This window comes from Cololabis saira, chromosome 15 (genome assembly GCF_033807715.1).
Source record: "Cololabis saira isolate AMF1-May2022 chromosome 15, fColSai1.1, whole genome shotgun sequence".
Lineage (NCBI taxonomy): Eukaryota > Metazoa > Chordata > Actinopteri > Beloniformes > Belonidae > Cololabis > Cololabis saira.
The window spans coordinates 28229192-28244628 of NC_084601.1; the positions used below are offsets into that span (position 1 = coordinate 28229192).

The window sequence follows — 15437 nt, forward strand, 5'->3', positions numbered from 1 at the left end:
GGTTGCTAAGCAACAAGTGGAGGTGTTGATGTGGGAGGGGATCACTTGGTTTACTTGTTTACCTGACAGGTTTCTCTAAACACGTTTCACAACAAAGGTCTGAATAGAATGAAAGGTCTAAACGGTCTTTTATTTTATTCATGCATGTTTCTTTAATAAAAAAAAAGATCTTTATTTGATTTAAATTTAAAAAAAAAATAGAAATTGAACATTGATTTAACTGGTATCAGATCAGTGCTGCCCCCCTCTGGTTTATGGTGGGACTCCCAGCCCCTTCTAGCACGTACTCAGCTCTACTCATCTCAGCCCGGCCTGGTTTCTTTTCCACTACAATCAGCACCTGGAGCAGAAGTAGGAGGTTGGACTGAAGCTGCTGTGACATATTTGATTGTGTATCTAAAGGAAGAAGAAGACAACACTAAAGATGTAGAACCTGGAGGAGATGATAGATGTGCTGCTGGGTCTGTGACTTGTGTTCAATATCAAGTTAAAAAATGAGAGTGAGAGAAGCTTTTTAATGTTTTTAGTTTGTCTCTGCTTGCTGAAAAGTCAGTTGGTACTGCGAGCAGCTATGAAGTTACAGAGCTCCTGGTGGATCTGGTTGTTCCTTAAGGCTGGATTATGGTTCTGCGTTACACCAACGCAGAGCACACGCCGCTGCTGTGACGCCGTCGTGACGCCGTCGTGACGCCGTCGTGACGCCGTCGTGAACCCTTCGGACTTCTCTGTCACTTGATTTCGCCGCGGTGCAGTGCCCCCTGCAAGCGCTAACGGGGTGCGTTCTTTTCCTGAATGGTTTATCCGACTTTTCCGGTCACAGTGAATCAAAGAGATGAGGACAACTTTTGTGCAAAATAACAAAACAAAAAAAATCACAAATACACGAAGAAAAGAGCGCTGAAAGTTCACGACTGCTTCACGAACCGGAACCGGAAATGCGTTGCTACCAAGCGAACCAATCACAGCCCTCTCGGTCTGCGTTTGGTCTGCGACCTCTTTACGCGTAGTTACAATTTTTGGGAGGTGCGCGTCAGGCACGGCGTGGCGTGCGCCGTGGGGTGCTCATTGCGGCGCAACCTGTGGCGCACGCTCGGCGTCGATTTAACACAGAACCATAATCCAGCCTTTATCTCCCGTCTAGATCCCTTTTTAATTCTCTCCTCAGCCACCAGGTTTATGAACATCTGCACCTCAGAGTTGGATCACCAAACAGACTTCTCAGACAAGAAGCTGTCAGAGTTGCTCTTTCTCTGATGTCACATCCTGACTCAGACGTCTGACTCCAACCCCCCGACCAATCGGTGGCCTGTAGTGTGATGACATCACAGCCCGACTCAGCCGGTTAGAACCTCGGCAGAATAGATACAGAAAAGTATGTACTTGGTAGGTTAGACCCCTGGTGGAAAAGAACCAAACCGAGCCAGTGACGCAGCATCTTTGAACCGAGGTCATGTGATCCAACATAAAGCACATTCCTGGGGGGGTCAGCAGGTCCCCAGAAACCAGAGTCCACATGTGACGGCCCGGCAGCAGAACTGAGTCCTGAGCAGCCTCAGAGGGAGGGGGGGGGGGCTGGTTCTGAGTCAGCGTTCTGCTCCCTCTGGGGGGGTTTGGTTGGGTTGGGGGGGGGGGGGGCTCCCTCCGGGCTCCTCCACCAGGTCGCAGCCCAAAAATAGCAGCAGCCGGCGGCCCGGGGCTGCAGCCAGCCGGAGAGGTTCTGTGGGAACCGCTGGCGCCGGTCCAGTTAGGGGGGTCATATTTCCCTCCCTGAAGTGGCGGCAGATGAGCTGCATCTTTGAGCACATGTTCTCCACGTGAGCGGGCCGAGTGTAAACACTCCTCCCTGAGCAGAACCGGCGCCGGCAGCGGGCCGGGGGGGGGGGGGGGATCAAAGGTACTGGTGGATCTGGACCTGATTGGACTTCAGTCGCAGCAGAGACACTTTCTTCTCTGAGCTGAAATAGACTTCTGTTCCGGCGCCGGTGCCGGATATATCCCTGACCCACTTCCACCGGTTCTGGACCGAGTCCCGTTTGTCCCAGTTGAGCCAGTTCCTGCACGTAAACTTTAAAGGGGGCCTATTATGAAAAACACGTTTTTTTCTTGCTTTGACATATATAAAGTGGTCTCCCCTCAGCCTGCCATCCAGTGTGATGTGGATCTACGAGCCGTTCAGATTCTGCTGATTTTCGTTACATAACCAAAATGCAAACCACGCCCACAACTATAAAACCGTGTAACTGCATGCAAGCGTCTGACTATCGTAGCACTGCGTGACAATGGACGCTCTCTGTCCATCTCCCTCCAGCCAGCTGCCACTTTATTGAGGTTTTTGTAGTGAAATGAGGAGGAATCATAGAGATAACTTCTCATTTCAACTAACTGGATCAGCCGTTCCTCATCCGTGACTGTTTCCTACAGCGATTTCAACACGAGCGACAGGAAGAAAATAGAAGCAGGGCGTCCGACAAATGTTCAGCTCAAAATGGCGCGGCGCACAGTGCTGCGTTGCTCGCGGCCAGTTAGGACAGTCCAATAGAAAATAAAGCAATGGAATTGGTTTTGTCACCGACGCTCGCTTGCATCGCATGCAGTTATGACACGGTAACTCCGCTGGCCGAAGCTTCTGCCATTTTTTCGTAGCGGTGTATTGCGTCATTCAGGCAGCCAATCAGCACAGAGCCTCATTATCATAGCCCCGCCCACTCAGAATCCCACATAGATAATGAGGTTATAGACTTGGATGATAAAGACATGGTTTAGAGGCTGAATTTCTAATTTATTTAGCAAAAACAATCAAAATTCAAGCCCTGTTTAAAATAAGTATTAGATGCCATAATAGGTCCTCTTTAAATAGATTTACTCTGTTTGAGGAAAGGTGGGTCTGGTCTGGTCTGGTTCTGGTACCGACATAATTCTTTCCCCGAACCGTAAGCTGATTATTACCGTTGGAACGTATTTGATGATAAACATGTTCAACTTTTTTAGATTTCTTTTAGATTTATTGGAAAAACAGCTTTTATCTGTAACTGCTTGTAAATTCATTTTATTTAGAGGTGCCTTTCAGGTCACTCAAGGTCACCTTATAAAAGATACAAACACACATTTTATAAATTAAAATACAATTAATCCAGATTCTGTTGTCAAACAGAAGGAAACGGGCCGGCTGGTCGTCCTGGTTCTTTCTGGTTTTAGTCCGTGTTAATCCGTGTTGGTTCTGTGTTGGTTCTGTGTTGGTTCTGTGTTGGTTCCATGTTGGTTCTGTGTTGGTTCTGTGTTGGTTCCATGTTGGTTCTGTGTTGGTTCCATATGAATTGCTGGTTTGGGTTCTCTGATGTGGTTGATCCCTGGACGTAGAACCCTGGACGGTCCCGTGTTTGAGCCCATCGTTGCATCCATTTCTGGACCCAGGTTCACATGTGGTTCTGGACAGGAGGTCTGAGACGATGGTACTGGTGGTGGTGGGAGTGATTCTGAACGCTCTTGTGGGCCTTGTCGGGTCGGTTTGGGTCGGGCTGCAAGCTTTAGTCTGAGCTTTTAGCGTGTTTAAGGACTAAAGTCTACAGGTGTGAACACTCTCGAGATTCCAGATGTTTCTTACTGCTTTACAACCAATAAATGAGCTGCTGATATCGGATCAGATGAATAAATAGATAAATAACAAATGATAATTAGCATCAATAGTTAGGAGGTGCAGGTAGAATCTTCAGTTCATAGTTGTTATAGACGTTGGTTGCATTGGTGTCTAGAACCATAGTGCCGTCAGAACCGGGCTTCACCTGAACTAGTGATGCACCGAAATGAAAATTTGTGACCGAAACCGAAAATAATAATAAACACTTGGCCGAATACCGAACAATGGTTCTTCGCAGTTTTTCATTTATTTTGCCAATTTTTTCACCATTGCATAAATCAAATACATTTGATTTAGGCATGCTCTTATCTTATTTTATATACCAGTATGTATTATTATTATTATTATTATTATTATTATTATTATTGTATATACCAGTACTGTTTATAGTGTGTCATACTCTGATATTATTGTATTATTATTTCTATTGATGCCTCTTGTCTTGCACTATCCCCTTTGCTGCTGTACACTGCGAATTTCCCCGCTGTGGGACTAATAAAGGAATATCTTATCTTATCTTTTCAAAAAAAAAAATCTTTTACAAAATTACAAGGTAGAAAACATTTATTGAACATAAAAAACTGAACATTTTTTAATTTCCCAGCATTATGTTGTTTTGGTTCCACCTCCTGGTGAATGTTAGGTAAAATTCTTATGTGGTTACTTTTTGGTTGGCCAACGATTTATGTTTGTGGTGCACAACTTTTACGGGAGCGGCCAATTTCCTTATATTACAACGCCATTATTAATTGTTCGTTTTTTCCCCCACTTATTCCACCGAACACCGAAAGTGTTTTTTTTGCCATTTTCGGCCGAACAATTTCGGTTACCGAACAATCGGTTCATCACTAACCTGAACAGAACACAACCACCATAAACAACACCTTAAACTTCACCTATGAACCCGACCAGAACCAGGGCCCGGTGAACTGCGGCTGACCTGAGCTTCTCGTTGCAGGATCTGTTCGGGTCCATCGACGACCTCCCGACCGGCACCGAGGCGGCGCTGAGCCCGGGGGTCAGCACCTCGGGGGTGTCCAGCAGTCAGGGCGAGCAGAGCAACCCGGCCCAGTCGCCCTTCTCGCCCCACACGCCCCCTCACCTGCCGGGCCTCCGCGGGCCCTCGCCCTCCCCGGTGGGGTCGCCCACTAACGTCACGCCCTCGCGGTCCGGCCCGCTGTCGCCCGCCGCCGTGCCAGGTAGGCCGGGTCCAGACCCAAACACACTTTTGATTTGATTTATTCACACTCACATGTGAATTGGTCTCCTGGAGAATCAAAAGCTTATGGTAGGAGCCAATGAACATAAATACAGTAGACAGGAATACATACATGCACTTGCACTTATATACACACTTAACCCTTGTGCTGTCTTTGGGTCAAGGGAGGGTGAAGGGAGAAGAGAAAAGATGGAAGGAAGGAAAGAAGGAAGAAAGGAGAAAAGAAGGAAGGAAGGAAAGAAGGAAGAAAGGAGAAGAGAAGGAATGAAGGAAGGGAGAAAAGATGGAAGGAAGTAAGGAAGGAAGTAAGGAAGAAAGGAGAAAAGAAGGAAGGAAGTAGGAAAGGGAGTAAGGAAGGGAGAAAAGAAGGAAGGAAGTAGGAAAGGGAGTAAGGAAGGGAGAAAAGAAGGAAGGAAGTAGGAAAGGGAGGAAGGAAAGGAGGAAAGAAGGGAGGAAAGATGGAAGGGAGGAAAGATGGAAGGAAGGGAGAAAGGAGAAAAGGAAGGAAGTAGGAAAGGGAGTAAGGAAGGAAGGGAGAAAGTAGAAAAGAAGGAAGTAGGAAAGGGAGTAAGGAAGGGAGGAAAGATGGAAGGGAGGGAGAAAAGAGGGAAAGAAGGAAGGAAGTAGTAAAGGGAGTAAGGAAGGGAGAAAAGATGGAAGGAAGGAAAAAAGGAGGGAAAGAAAGAATGGATAAAATAAGGAAAGAAGGAAGGAAAAGCAAATAAGGCAATAAAGGAACGAATGACGAAAGGGAGGTAGGAAGAAAAAGGAGTAAAGGAGGAAAAGAGGAAAGGAAGAAGGAAGGAGAGCACGAGGAAAGAAGGATAGAAGAATTGGGTCATTTTGACCCAAAGACAGCACAAGGGTTAACAATACAACATGCACATTACACTAGACTACCACTTACATTTCAACACATCAGATTACAAACACTTAGCATGAAACATTTTGTGGTCCTGAAATGTACATTTATATATATATATATATATATATATATATATATATATATATATATATATATATATATATATGAGCTTAACAATTGTTTCTTTAACTGGCGTTTGAATATGGAGATAGACGACTTTTTAAGGCTCATCATTCAACTCGTTCCAAATCTGTGGTCCCGACACACAACACTCATACTTGTTCCCACAAGTTTACGTTTTTTTCCCTATAATAAGGGGTTTATGTCTAGTATTGTGGGTGTGCTGGGGAAAGGTACGGTGGCCGACAAGGGCCAAACGCACTGCAACGGCCTAATGCGTCTCAGTTAAGGAAAACGGCTTCAAGTACAGAAACGATTCAAATTCACAAACTCAAAACGAGGTACAAAAAGAGAAACGTGGTGCAAATGAAAAAACGTGCTGCAAAAAACAAAGACAAATGCAGCATCATCAAACGTGCTGCAAATAGAGAAACGATGCAAAGCACTAAACGATATAAAACAAGAAACCATCTTCAGAGAAAAACGCTTCATAACCGGTCACTACAACCGGAAGTGCTCCAAACCTGCAGGGGGCGCTCTCGGCCGAGACCGAACAGCTGACTGAATCACAGTGTTTACATCCATGGTGTAAAATATAATAAAGAAACGTTTCGTAATGAATGTAAACACTGTGGTTCAGTCAGCTGTTCGGTCTCTCTCTACATCCCATGTGTCTGTCCGTTGAGCTGTTACGCTGAGAGCTGGGTAGACCTGGTGGTGAGGGTGGGGGGATGAGCGAGGTTCTGTTCAGAGGAACCGGTTGTGTGCCCGGTGTGCTGGTTCTGACCGGTTCTGGTGTCTGCAGGGAACCAGCTGCCCCCCCGGCCGCCCAGCGTCCAGTCCGACGGCATCCTGCATTCTTCCATGAACCAGCCGGCCCTGGGCCCGGACCGCGGTGAGTTCAGGGACCGCGGTGAGTTCAGGGACCCCGAGGTCCCCCAGGACCAGCAGAACCGGTACCAGCTGGTACCAGACGCCTCACTGGGCGCTGAGTCACACGGCAGAGCTGCCGCCATCTTGGATGGGGCAGAACGGAGAAGATGGTTGTTCATGTCTGAGTGGAATTGAACCGACAACCTTATATAGCTGATTAGGGGTGTGTGTGTGTGTGAGAGAGAGAGAGAGAGAGTGTGTGTGTGTGTGTGTGTGTGTGTGTGTGTGTGTGTGTGTGTGTGTGTGTGTGTGTGTGTGTGTGTGTGTGTGTGTGTGTGAGAGAGAGACTGTGTGTGTGAGAGAGAAATGATGGTAAACTGAATTAATGAGTGTATAAAGAAATTAAAAGTAATAACAATAAATCAATGAGATATATGTAAAAGGTAAATATAAATACACTGGATCAATTAATGAAGTTAAAATGTTTTAAGTTAAAAGGAGTTAGATTATAAATCCATGAGAGAGGAAGAATAATGCAGGAGGAATAGAGACTCAAAGAGAAGAAAAGAGGCAAAACAAACACGATAATCATATTTCATAAAATAATTAATAGAAATGTCGTCTTTGGTGCTAGTTTATTTGTTTATTTATTTGTGTGTGAATGCATCAATGACGGTTTAACTTAAAACACTTTATAAAACACTTTAGGAAGTTCGGTCCATTTCAATGTTTTAGTTTACTGGTAAACTGCCTCATCCAAGATGGCCGCCGCGCTGCCCGGCTCAGTGAGGAGTTCACGTATCCCAGCAGCCCCGGTACCTGCTGCTGGCGACTTTAATCCAGGTCCTCCGGTGTCTGGTCTCTGACCCGTGTCTCCCCCCTCCAGTCTACATGAGGAACCCCCAGATGCCCCCGTACGGGTCGCCCGGACAGCCTGGCTCCGCCTTATCTCCCCGCCAGTCGTCAGGAGGCCAGATGCATGCTGGGATGGGACCCTACCCTCAGAACAGCACCATGGGGAACTACGGCCCTCAGGGAGGCCAGTACGGCCCACAAGGTCAGTCAGCGGCGTGGAGGCGTTGCCTAGCAACCAGCATCTGCTCCCCGGGCAGAGGACCGGGTTTTTAACAGGGATTTAACTTATAAATAACAAAACTTACTTTTATGGAGACACCTGAACTCTGTCGGTAAATCTGACCTGATTGATCCGACGGGGAAACCGTCACGGCGGCGGCGCTGGTTTGGCTTCTTCTGACGAGTTTCTCTCATTTCTGACTAGAAGATATCCGTTTGGTTGTTTCTGCTCATTAAGAATAAATCAAAACAACGTGTTGTTAAGGGACGGAAGTAAATAAACAACTTGAAACAAAAAGTAATAATCAATAAATCAGTGAACATCGACTTTTGATGTGTGGTTCAAAAGAATAATTTAAAAAGCTCCTGAAACTGTCCTGGACGAGGACGCCGGACCGTCACCTTTGTTTTTGTTTACATTTGTTTGGGTCCAACACTTTAGTCGCCTCAGACTCGTGTCGACCTGTAGACGGGTGTTCTGGTCCTCATGGACAAACGTCTCCACCTGTATATATTATATATACACTACTATTTAATTTATTGGAAGACTTGATAATAGATTTAAGCAGTATTCTATTTTTTATTTCTATTTATTTATATATATATATATATATATATATATATATATATATATATATATATATATATATTAGGGGTGTCACGGTACACACAAGTCACGGTTCGGTACGGGTTCGGTACAACGGGAAAAAAAATACAAAAAGTCCCAAATGTATAAGACGAGTTTTTTCTTCCTTTATTTTGATCATAGCATTTGAAAGTTAAAGTTTGTTCAATTGGCTACAAAACTAAAAAGCATCTCTTATTAAAGTGTAAAATAAATAGAATAAAACATTTAACTTGTGCATTAGTGTTTTTAATTTTACCACGGACTGGTTTATGTGAGCGCGGGATGGGACATTGTAACGAGCTCGACCACTTTTAATAAATACTTGAACCCGGGCTCCTCTACTGCTGCATATGGGCAGAGCCGTCTGGGGGCGGAGCATTCTCCATGGGCCCTTATGATAGTCATTTTAACGTTCAACAACATCATCCTACCCATCAAACTACATTTATTCTCACTTTTATTGAGCCAAGCCTATAGGCCTATGCTGCAGAAAGCAGAGTAAAGTCACACACACACACACACACACACACACACACACACACACACACACACACACACACACACACACACACACACACACACACACACACACACACACACAGGCCTGACAGCTGTCAATCACATGGCTCTGAAAACTCAGGTAGTCACGGACTGACTCAGTTCATTCTTTGATACAATTTAAATACAAAAAAAACATAACTGGTCTAAATTACACAATCTATTTAGATAGATAGACACAGCGGTCTATAACATAATTTCTGAGCTCTATAACAGAGAATAGACTCGGCGGTCTCGTTCACAACAACACAAGCTCATTAAAATAGGCAGCTGGTCAAGAAACTGATAAATAAATTATTTATGAAGGTTACACTCACTCACCAACGGTAGTTGACTCTTCCATAACCCAAAATAATCCAGGTAACGTGGAAAACCGGGTAACATTCAAAACTTTGTACAAATTTAGTCCTCTTTTAAACTTTAGCGCTAATCTCCTTCACTGTGACTGTTAAGGCTGATTTATGGTACCGCGTTACACCAACGCAGCGCCTACGGCGAAGGTTGCGCGTCGCCGCATAACCTCGCCGTAGACTGCGCCGTACCCTATGACGTATGCTCTGCGTCGATTTAACGCAGAACCATAAATCAGGCTTTACAGCCGATCCGCGTTGGCACACGGCCCTGATGCGTTCAGGACAGTTGTAAATTAAGAATTAGAACATTTTATCGTTATTATAGCCTACAATTTATGAAGATATATGAATTGCACATATATTTATTGATATGCACAGACTAGCACACATTTAGGTCTGTAATGGAACGTGACTGTTGATATTTTTTAAGGGGGAAAAAAAACGATGATTGATTTTTTTTTTTTTTTTTTTTTTTAACTCAGTCAGACGTATTCGCCGTATGACTGCGTGAACCGAACCGTGACCCCCGTACCGTGACGGGAAGGGACGAATACAAATACCGTTACACCACTAATATATATATATATATATATATATATATATATATAAATACACCTACCGTATTTTCTGGACTATAAGCCGCACCTGCATACAAGCCGCATCCGCTCTATTTAAATAAGAAGATATACAAGCCACAGATATTTATGTTGTTAGATTAGATATTTACTACATGTACAGAAGGATTTTGAACTGTAAATGATGTACATGTTTGTACCTAAATAGATCCTTTCCTAACAGTGTCTTTTAACACGGCAGCAACTTTGCTGATTAAAACGGGACAGAACCAAGAGAAAATAACTGGTATTTATTCATCTATTTATCTGTTTGAAATCTGCTTCTACCTACTTCTATCTGCTGAAGAAGAAGTAACGTATTCTTCTTTGCATTAGTTTTGATTCTAATTCCGGTTAGAGCCCCCGAGCGGTGGAAGACAAATCCACAGAATAGCCGCACCTTTGTATAAGCTGCATGGTTGAAAACCTATGACAAAAGTAGTGGCTTATACTCCAGAAAATACGGTGTGTGTGTGTGTGTGTGTGTGTGTGTGTATATATATGTATATATATATATATATATATATATATATATATATATATATATATATATATATATATATATATATATATATATATATATATATATAATGTGTGTGTATTTTATAATGTTTCATTTTTATGATAAAATATATATAAACCTTAATTTTCAAAAGTTTAAAATTAAACAAAGTTTAGTTTTTTTACCTTACTGGACCGAATATGAACTGAACCGTGATGTTTGTGTCGTGTTAAACCCCTGGTAGTCATGGCGACATCCAGCTGTAGTCACGGTAACGTCCAGCTCCCTCTTCTAGTCTCCAATTTTTTGTTTCTGGAATGAAATGTTTCTACTCTGAAGGCAGCGCTGGTTCTGGTTCTGTGGGCTCTGAAGGTTCTCAGTCAGAGCACCAGGCGGGGGGGCAGTTAGAGCTCCATCAGGCTCCAGAACCAGAACCTGCCGGTCCCAGCGGGTCTAACTGGTGTCCCCCCTGCAGGTTACCCCCGGCAGCCCGGCTACTCGGGGATGCCCAACGCCAACTACCCCGCCGGGGTGGGGCCCGGCATGGCCGGCTCCATGAACCCCATGTCCGGCCAGGGCGGGGGGGGCCCCCTACGGAGGCATGGCCCCCGGCAGGATGGGGCCCGGGCAGATGGGGGCGCGGCCCTACGGGCCCGGCCTGGCCTCCAACATGGCCGGCATGCCCCCCCAGGTCTCCTCGGGCATGTGCCCCCCCCCAGGCATGAACAGGAAGGACGGGGTTCCCACCATGCACCACGGACCCAGCAACTCCATACACAGCAGGTGGGAAGGGGGGGGGGGGGGGCGGGGGGAGGGGGGGAGAGAGGGAGGGGGAGGGAGTAGATGGAGAGAGATGGAGAGAGAAAAAGAAAGAGAGGGAGAGAGGGAGAAAAAGAGGGAGAGAGGGAGAAAAAGAGGGAGAGAGGGAGAGGGAGAAAAAGAGAGGGAGAGAGGGAGAGGGAGAAAAAGAGAGGGAGAAAAAGAGAGGGAGAGAGGGAGAGGGAGAAAAAGAGAGGGAGAAAAAGAGAGGGAGAAAAAGAGAGGGAGAGAGGGAGAGGGAGAAAAAGAGAGGGAGAAAAAGAGGGAGAGGGAGAAAAAGAGAGAGAGAGGGAGAAAAAGAGAGGGAGAGGGAGAAAAAGAGAGAGAGAGAGGGAGAGAGAGAGAGAGAGAGAGAGAAAAAGAGATGGAGATAGAAAAAGAGAGGGAGAAAAAGGAAGAGGGAGAGAGGGAGAAAAAGAGAAAGAAAGAGGGGACAGAGTGAGAGAAAGAGGGGAGAGAAAGAGAGAGGGAGAAAAAGAGAGAGAGAGAGAGGGAGAAAAAGAGAGAGAGAGGGAGAGAGGGAGAAAAAGAGATGGAAATAGAAAAAGAAAGAGAGGGAGAAAAAGAGAGAAAGAAAGAGGGAGAAAAAGAGAGAGGGAGAAAAAGGGAGAGAGGGGAGAGGGAGAAAAAGAGAAAGAAAGAGGGGAGAGAGTGAGAGAAAGAGGGGAGAGAGTGAGAGAAAGAGAGGGGAGAGAGTGAGAGAAAGAGGGGAGAGAGTGAGAGAAAGAGAAGGAGAGAGAGTGAGAGAAAGAGGGGAGAGAGTGAGAGAAAGAGAGAGGGAGAAAAAGAGAGGGAGGGAGGGAGAAAAAGAAAGGGAGGGGGAGGCAGGGAGATGGAAAGAGGGAGAGAGAGAGAGGGGGAGGTGTGGGTATTTCATGACGTTGCTGACATTCAGCAAAGGTCTGGATTCTTGTATTTCCTGTTTCTGTTTTTGGGTCCATTTCCTGTCACATGACCCGGTTTGAGCCGGTCCCCCCAGTAGAGTCCTCCGGAGGCCCTGGTCCTGGTCCAGACCAGCCTCTCCGGGTCCCTGGGGGGTCCTGTAGGTCCAGATATTAACCCGGTTCTCCCCCGCAGGCCGCCCGGTTACCCCAACATGTCTCCGGGCCTGATGGGAGCCGGGTCTCCCTACGGGCCCGGCATGAACAGCATGCACGGAGTGATGAACCAGGCCGGACCGGGCCAGTACATCGCGGGCAACATGGCCAACAACACCCCCGGTGAGTACACGCCCCGCCCCAGAACCGGGCCAGAACTGCTCTGATAAGCTGCTCGTCTCTGGTCCAGAACTAGGGCTGCAACGATTCGATGATGTTGTCGACAAAAATTGATAATCAAAATTGTCGCCAGACGTTTTTTTCCAACGGAGTGAGGCGTCTCACTTCAATACAGTCTCTGCCGAGAGTCGGGCAGCACGACAGCGTCTCAGCAGCTGCAGGTAATAAAACTTAAAAAGTTTGGGAGCATTTTAGCCTGGATACGGCGAATAAAAAGATGACTTGCAAGGTTTGCAAAGCCGACCTTGCTTTTCATGGGAGCACGTCGGTAATGCATTTGAAGAGAAAGTACGGTGGAGTGTTGAACGAAACGGACACGCCTTGGTAAGAGATTAAGGGCCAGTCCCAATACTCCCCCTACCCCTACTTTTCAGCCCTACCCCTAAATTTTGCGCATTCCTGTGAGGGTGGTGGTGTCCCAATTCCTCTTTGCATATAGGGGTAGTGGGCATAACGAGGGGTAGGTTGTATCAATCTAGCCTTTTAAAAGCGAGGGATTTCAGATGCTGACTCGCCGACCGAGGGCCAGAGAAAATTTCCCAGAAGGCTTTACGTCGTCATTTGCATACTGAATCAAACAAAAGCACATGGCGGACATTTTTCATTTTTTTAGTGAATAAAATCAATATTTTGAGTTAGTTTCTGCATAAAAATGCGTTTTGATTACATTTATAGCGAGAAATATATATTTTACCTTCATAATATTCACTCAGTGAATGTACATAATCACTCGCTTGCTCGTTGTTGCAAAGTTTTTTCAGATGTCGCCAGAATAAGAGCTGATTTATGGTTCCGCGTTACACCAACGCAGAGCCTACGGTGTAGGGTACGCGGCGACGCGCGCCGTACGCCGCGTACCCTACGCCGTAGGGCTCTGCGTTGATTTAACGCGGAACCATAATTCAGGCTTAATGTGAAGCTGCAACGTTTTCAACCTGATCTCACAAAAATCCATGAAATGCCCAGGACCGCTTACGTACCCGAACATAAACCACGCAGTGACGTAGCAAGTGGTGTCCCAATCCCTAGGGAAGATTACAAAGCCCTACCCCTTGTGGCTTAATTTTTTGAGGGTGAAGTGGTAGTGAGTAGGGTGAACATTAGGATTGGCCCTATGCCTATTTTCATTCATTAGTTAAATTCATTTGTTAACTTTGTTTATTTCATGTTATTTATTATTATTATTTGAGCCACTCACAGCTACTCTCGTTGCTATAACCTCAATCACATAATTGATGCTGCGCGAAAGGCGAAAAAGCTTGTGTGATGATGACAAAGATGGATTTCATAGGTGCCTATGAAATGTCAATTATCCATCAAACTCCACAATGATCATGTTAACATTAAATCAGATAGATTTGTCTGGACATTTCTCTGGCGGGACGGGAGAAGACACTAAATAAATGCATCTCTATTATTGTGCGCCGTGCAGGCATGAATTCTCAGAGTTTTGCGGATGCGGGGGGAGCAGGATGAAGAAAACAGTCCTGCTACAGCAGGGCGCTATAGTAGTGCCATCTTTCTTGTGTTTATTATCATTTGCCACATAATTGAAGCAACCTCATACTATATTAAGACTAATTATCCGATTAGTCGACTAATAGTTTCAATAGTCGGTGACTAGTCGACTATTAAAATAGTCGTTAGTTGCAGCCCTATCCAGAACTACTCCAGATCTGCTCCAGACTCGGTCCAGAACTGATAAGCGGTCCTCTCTGTGTTCCAGGAATGGCTCCGGGTCCGGACTTTGGGATGGAGAAGATGGCCCCGGCCCCCAAGATGAACAACAAGGCGGACGGAACCCCCAAACCCGAGTCCAAAAAGGTTCGGCTCACTCTCCGATGACGGGTACCGGTTCTGGTCCGGTCCCCGCCCCGTCTCACGGTGTTTCTCCCCTGCAGAAGTCCAGCTCGTCCACCATCACCAACGAGAAGATCACGCGGCTGTACGACCTGGGCCCGGAGCCGGAGCGTAAGCTGTGGGTGGACCGGTTCCTGGCCTTCGCCGAGGAGAAGAACATGGGCATGAACAACCTGCCGGCCGTCGGCCGCAAGCCGCTGGACCTGTTCCGGCTCTACGTGTCGGTCAAGGAGATCGGCGGGCTGACCCAGGTACAGTGTTGGGACTAACGTGGAATGTGGGGAAAAAAAAGCGATTTTATCCGTCTCTGTTTGCTGCCCTGGATCTGTTTGGTAATTCTGCCCCACAATGTTTCTGAAAGCAGTTCTATCAGCATTCTGGGAGCTGATTGGTCCTTACAGCATCATTAGCTGCCAATACTTGCTGTTGAATCTCAATATCATACTAGTATTAATATGTTGCAAAACTACAGTCATATAATTCATGCAGCAGCTCAAAAAAATATTTTAATAACACTAACCCAAATCAATATCGGAATCGTATCAAAGCGTGATAATCGATTCTGAATCTTAAGAATCAAATTGATTCTTGACATTTGAATCGATCCCCAGCCCTACTCATAGCACCCCTTAACAGCGTATTTATGCGGGTTTGTGTAAATGAAGAGATTTTGAAAACGATCTGATGTAAATTATGGTATTTTTCAAAACGTAGAGGGGGAAATATCCGTTTTTGTAAATACCCGGCTATGTGTAAACGTGGCCTAAGACTGTGCAACTAAACACAACGTAAATAACATATTTTCTCATCAACAAAACAAATTTTAAATTTTTCAAATAACAAAATAACATATTTGAACCATTTTTCAGACTATCTGTCAATATCTCTGTATAATAACTAAAAAAATCTGAAAAATTGTTCAAATGTTTTTTTGTTACTTGAAAAATTTTAAATATGTTTATGTAAAATATGCTACATGTATATGTAGTAATATGTAATAAAAAATAACAAAAAAATGTATGATAAATATCGGTACCGATA

The 15437-nt window shown here is 45.3% G+C and overlaps 1 protein-coding gene across 1 annotated transcript in view; it reads left to right on the forward strand.

Moving 5' to 3' along the window:
* The window catches only part of arid1ab (AT-rich interactive domain 1Ab), a 77566-nt gene that overhangs the window by 48239 nt on the left and 13890 nt on the right, over window positions 1-15437 (forward strand). The window contains 8 exon segments of the mRNA XM_061741219.1: window positions 4593-4833; window positions 6644-6733; window positions 7598-7768; window positions 10916-11019; window positions 11021-11223; window positions 12337-12479; window positions 14263-14360; window positions 14438-14647. Of these exon segments, the coding sequence (XP_061597203.1) occupies window positions 4593-4833; window positions 6644-6733; window positions 7598-7768; window positions 10916-11019; window positions 11021-11223; window positions 12337-12479; window positions 14263-14360; window positions 14438-14647 (1260 nt within the window).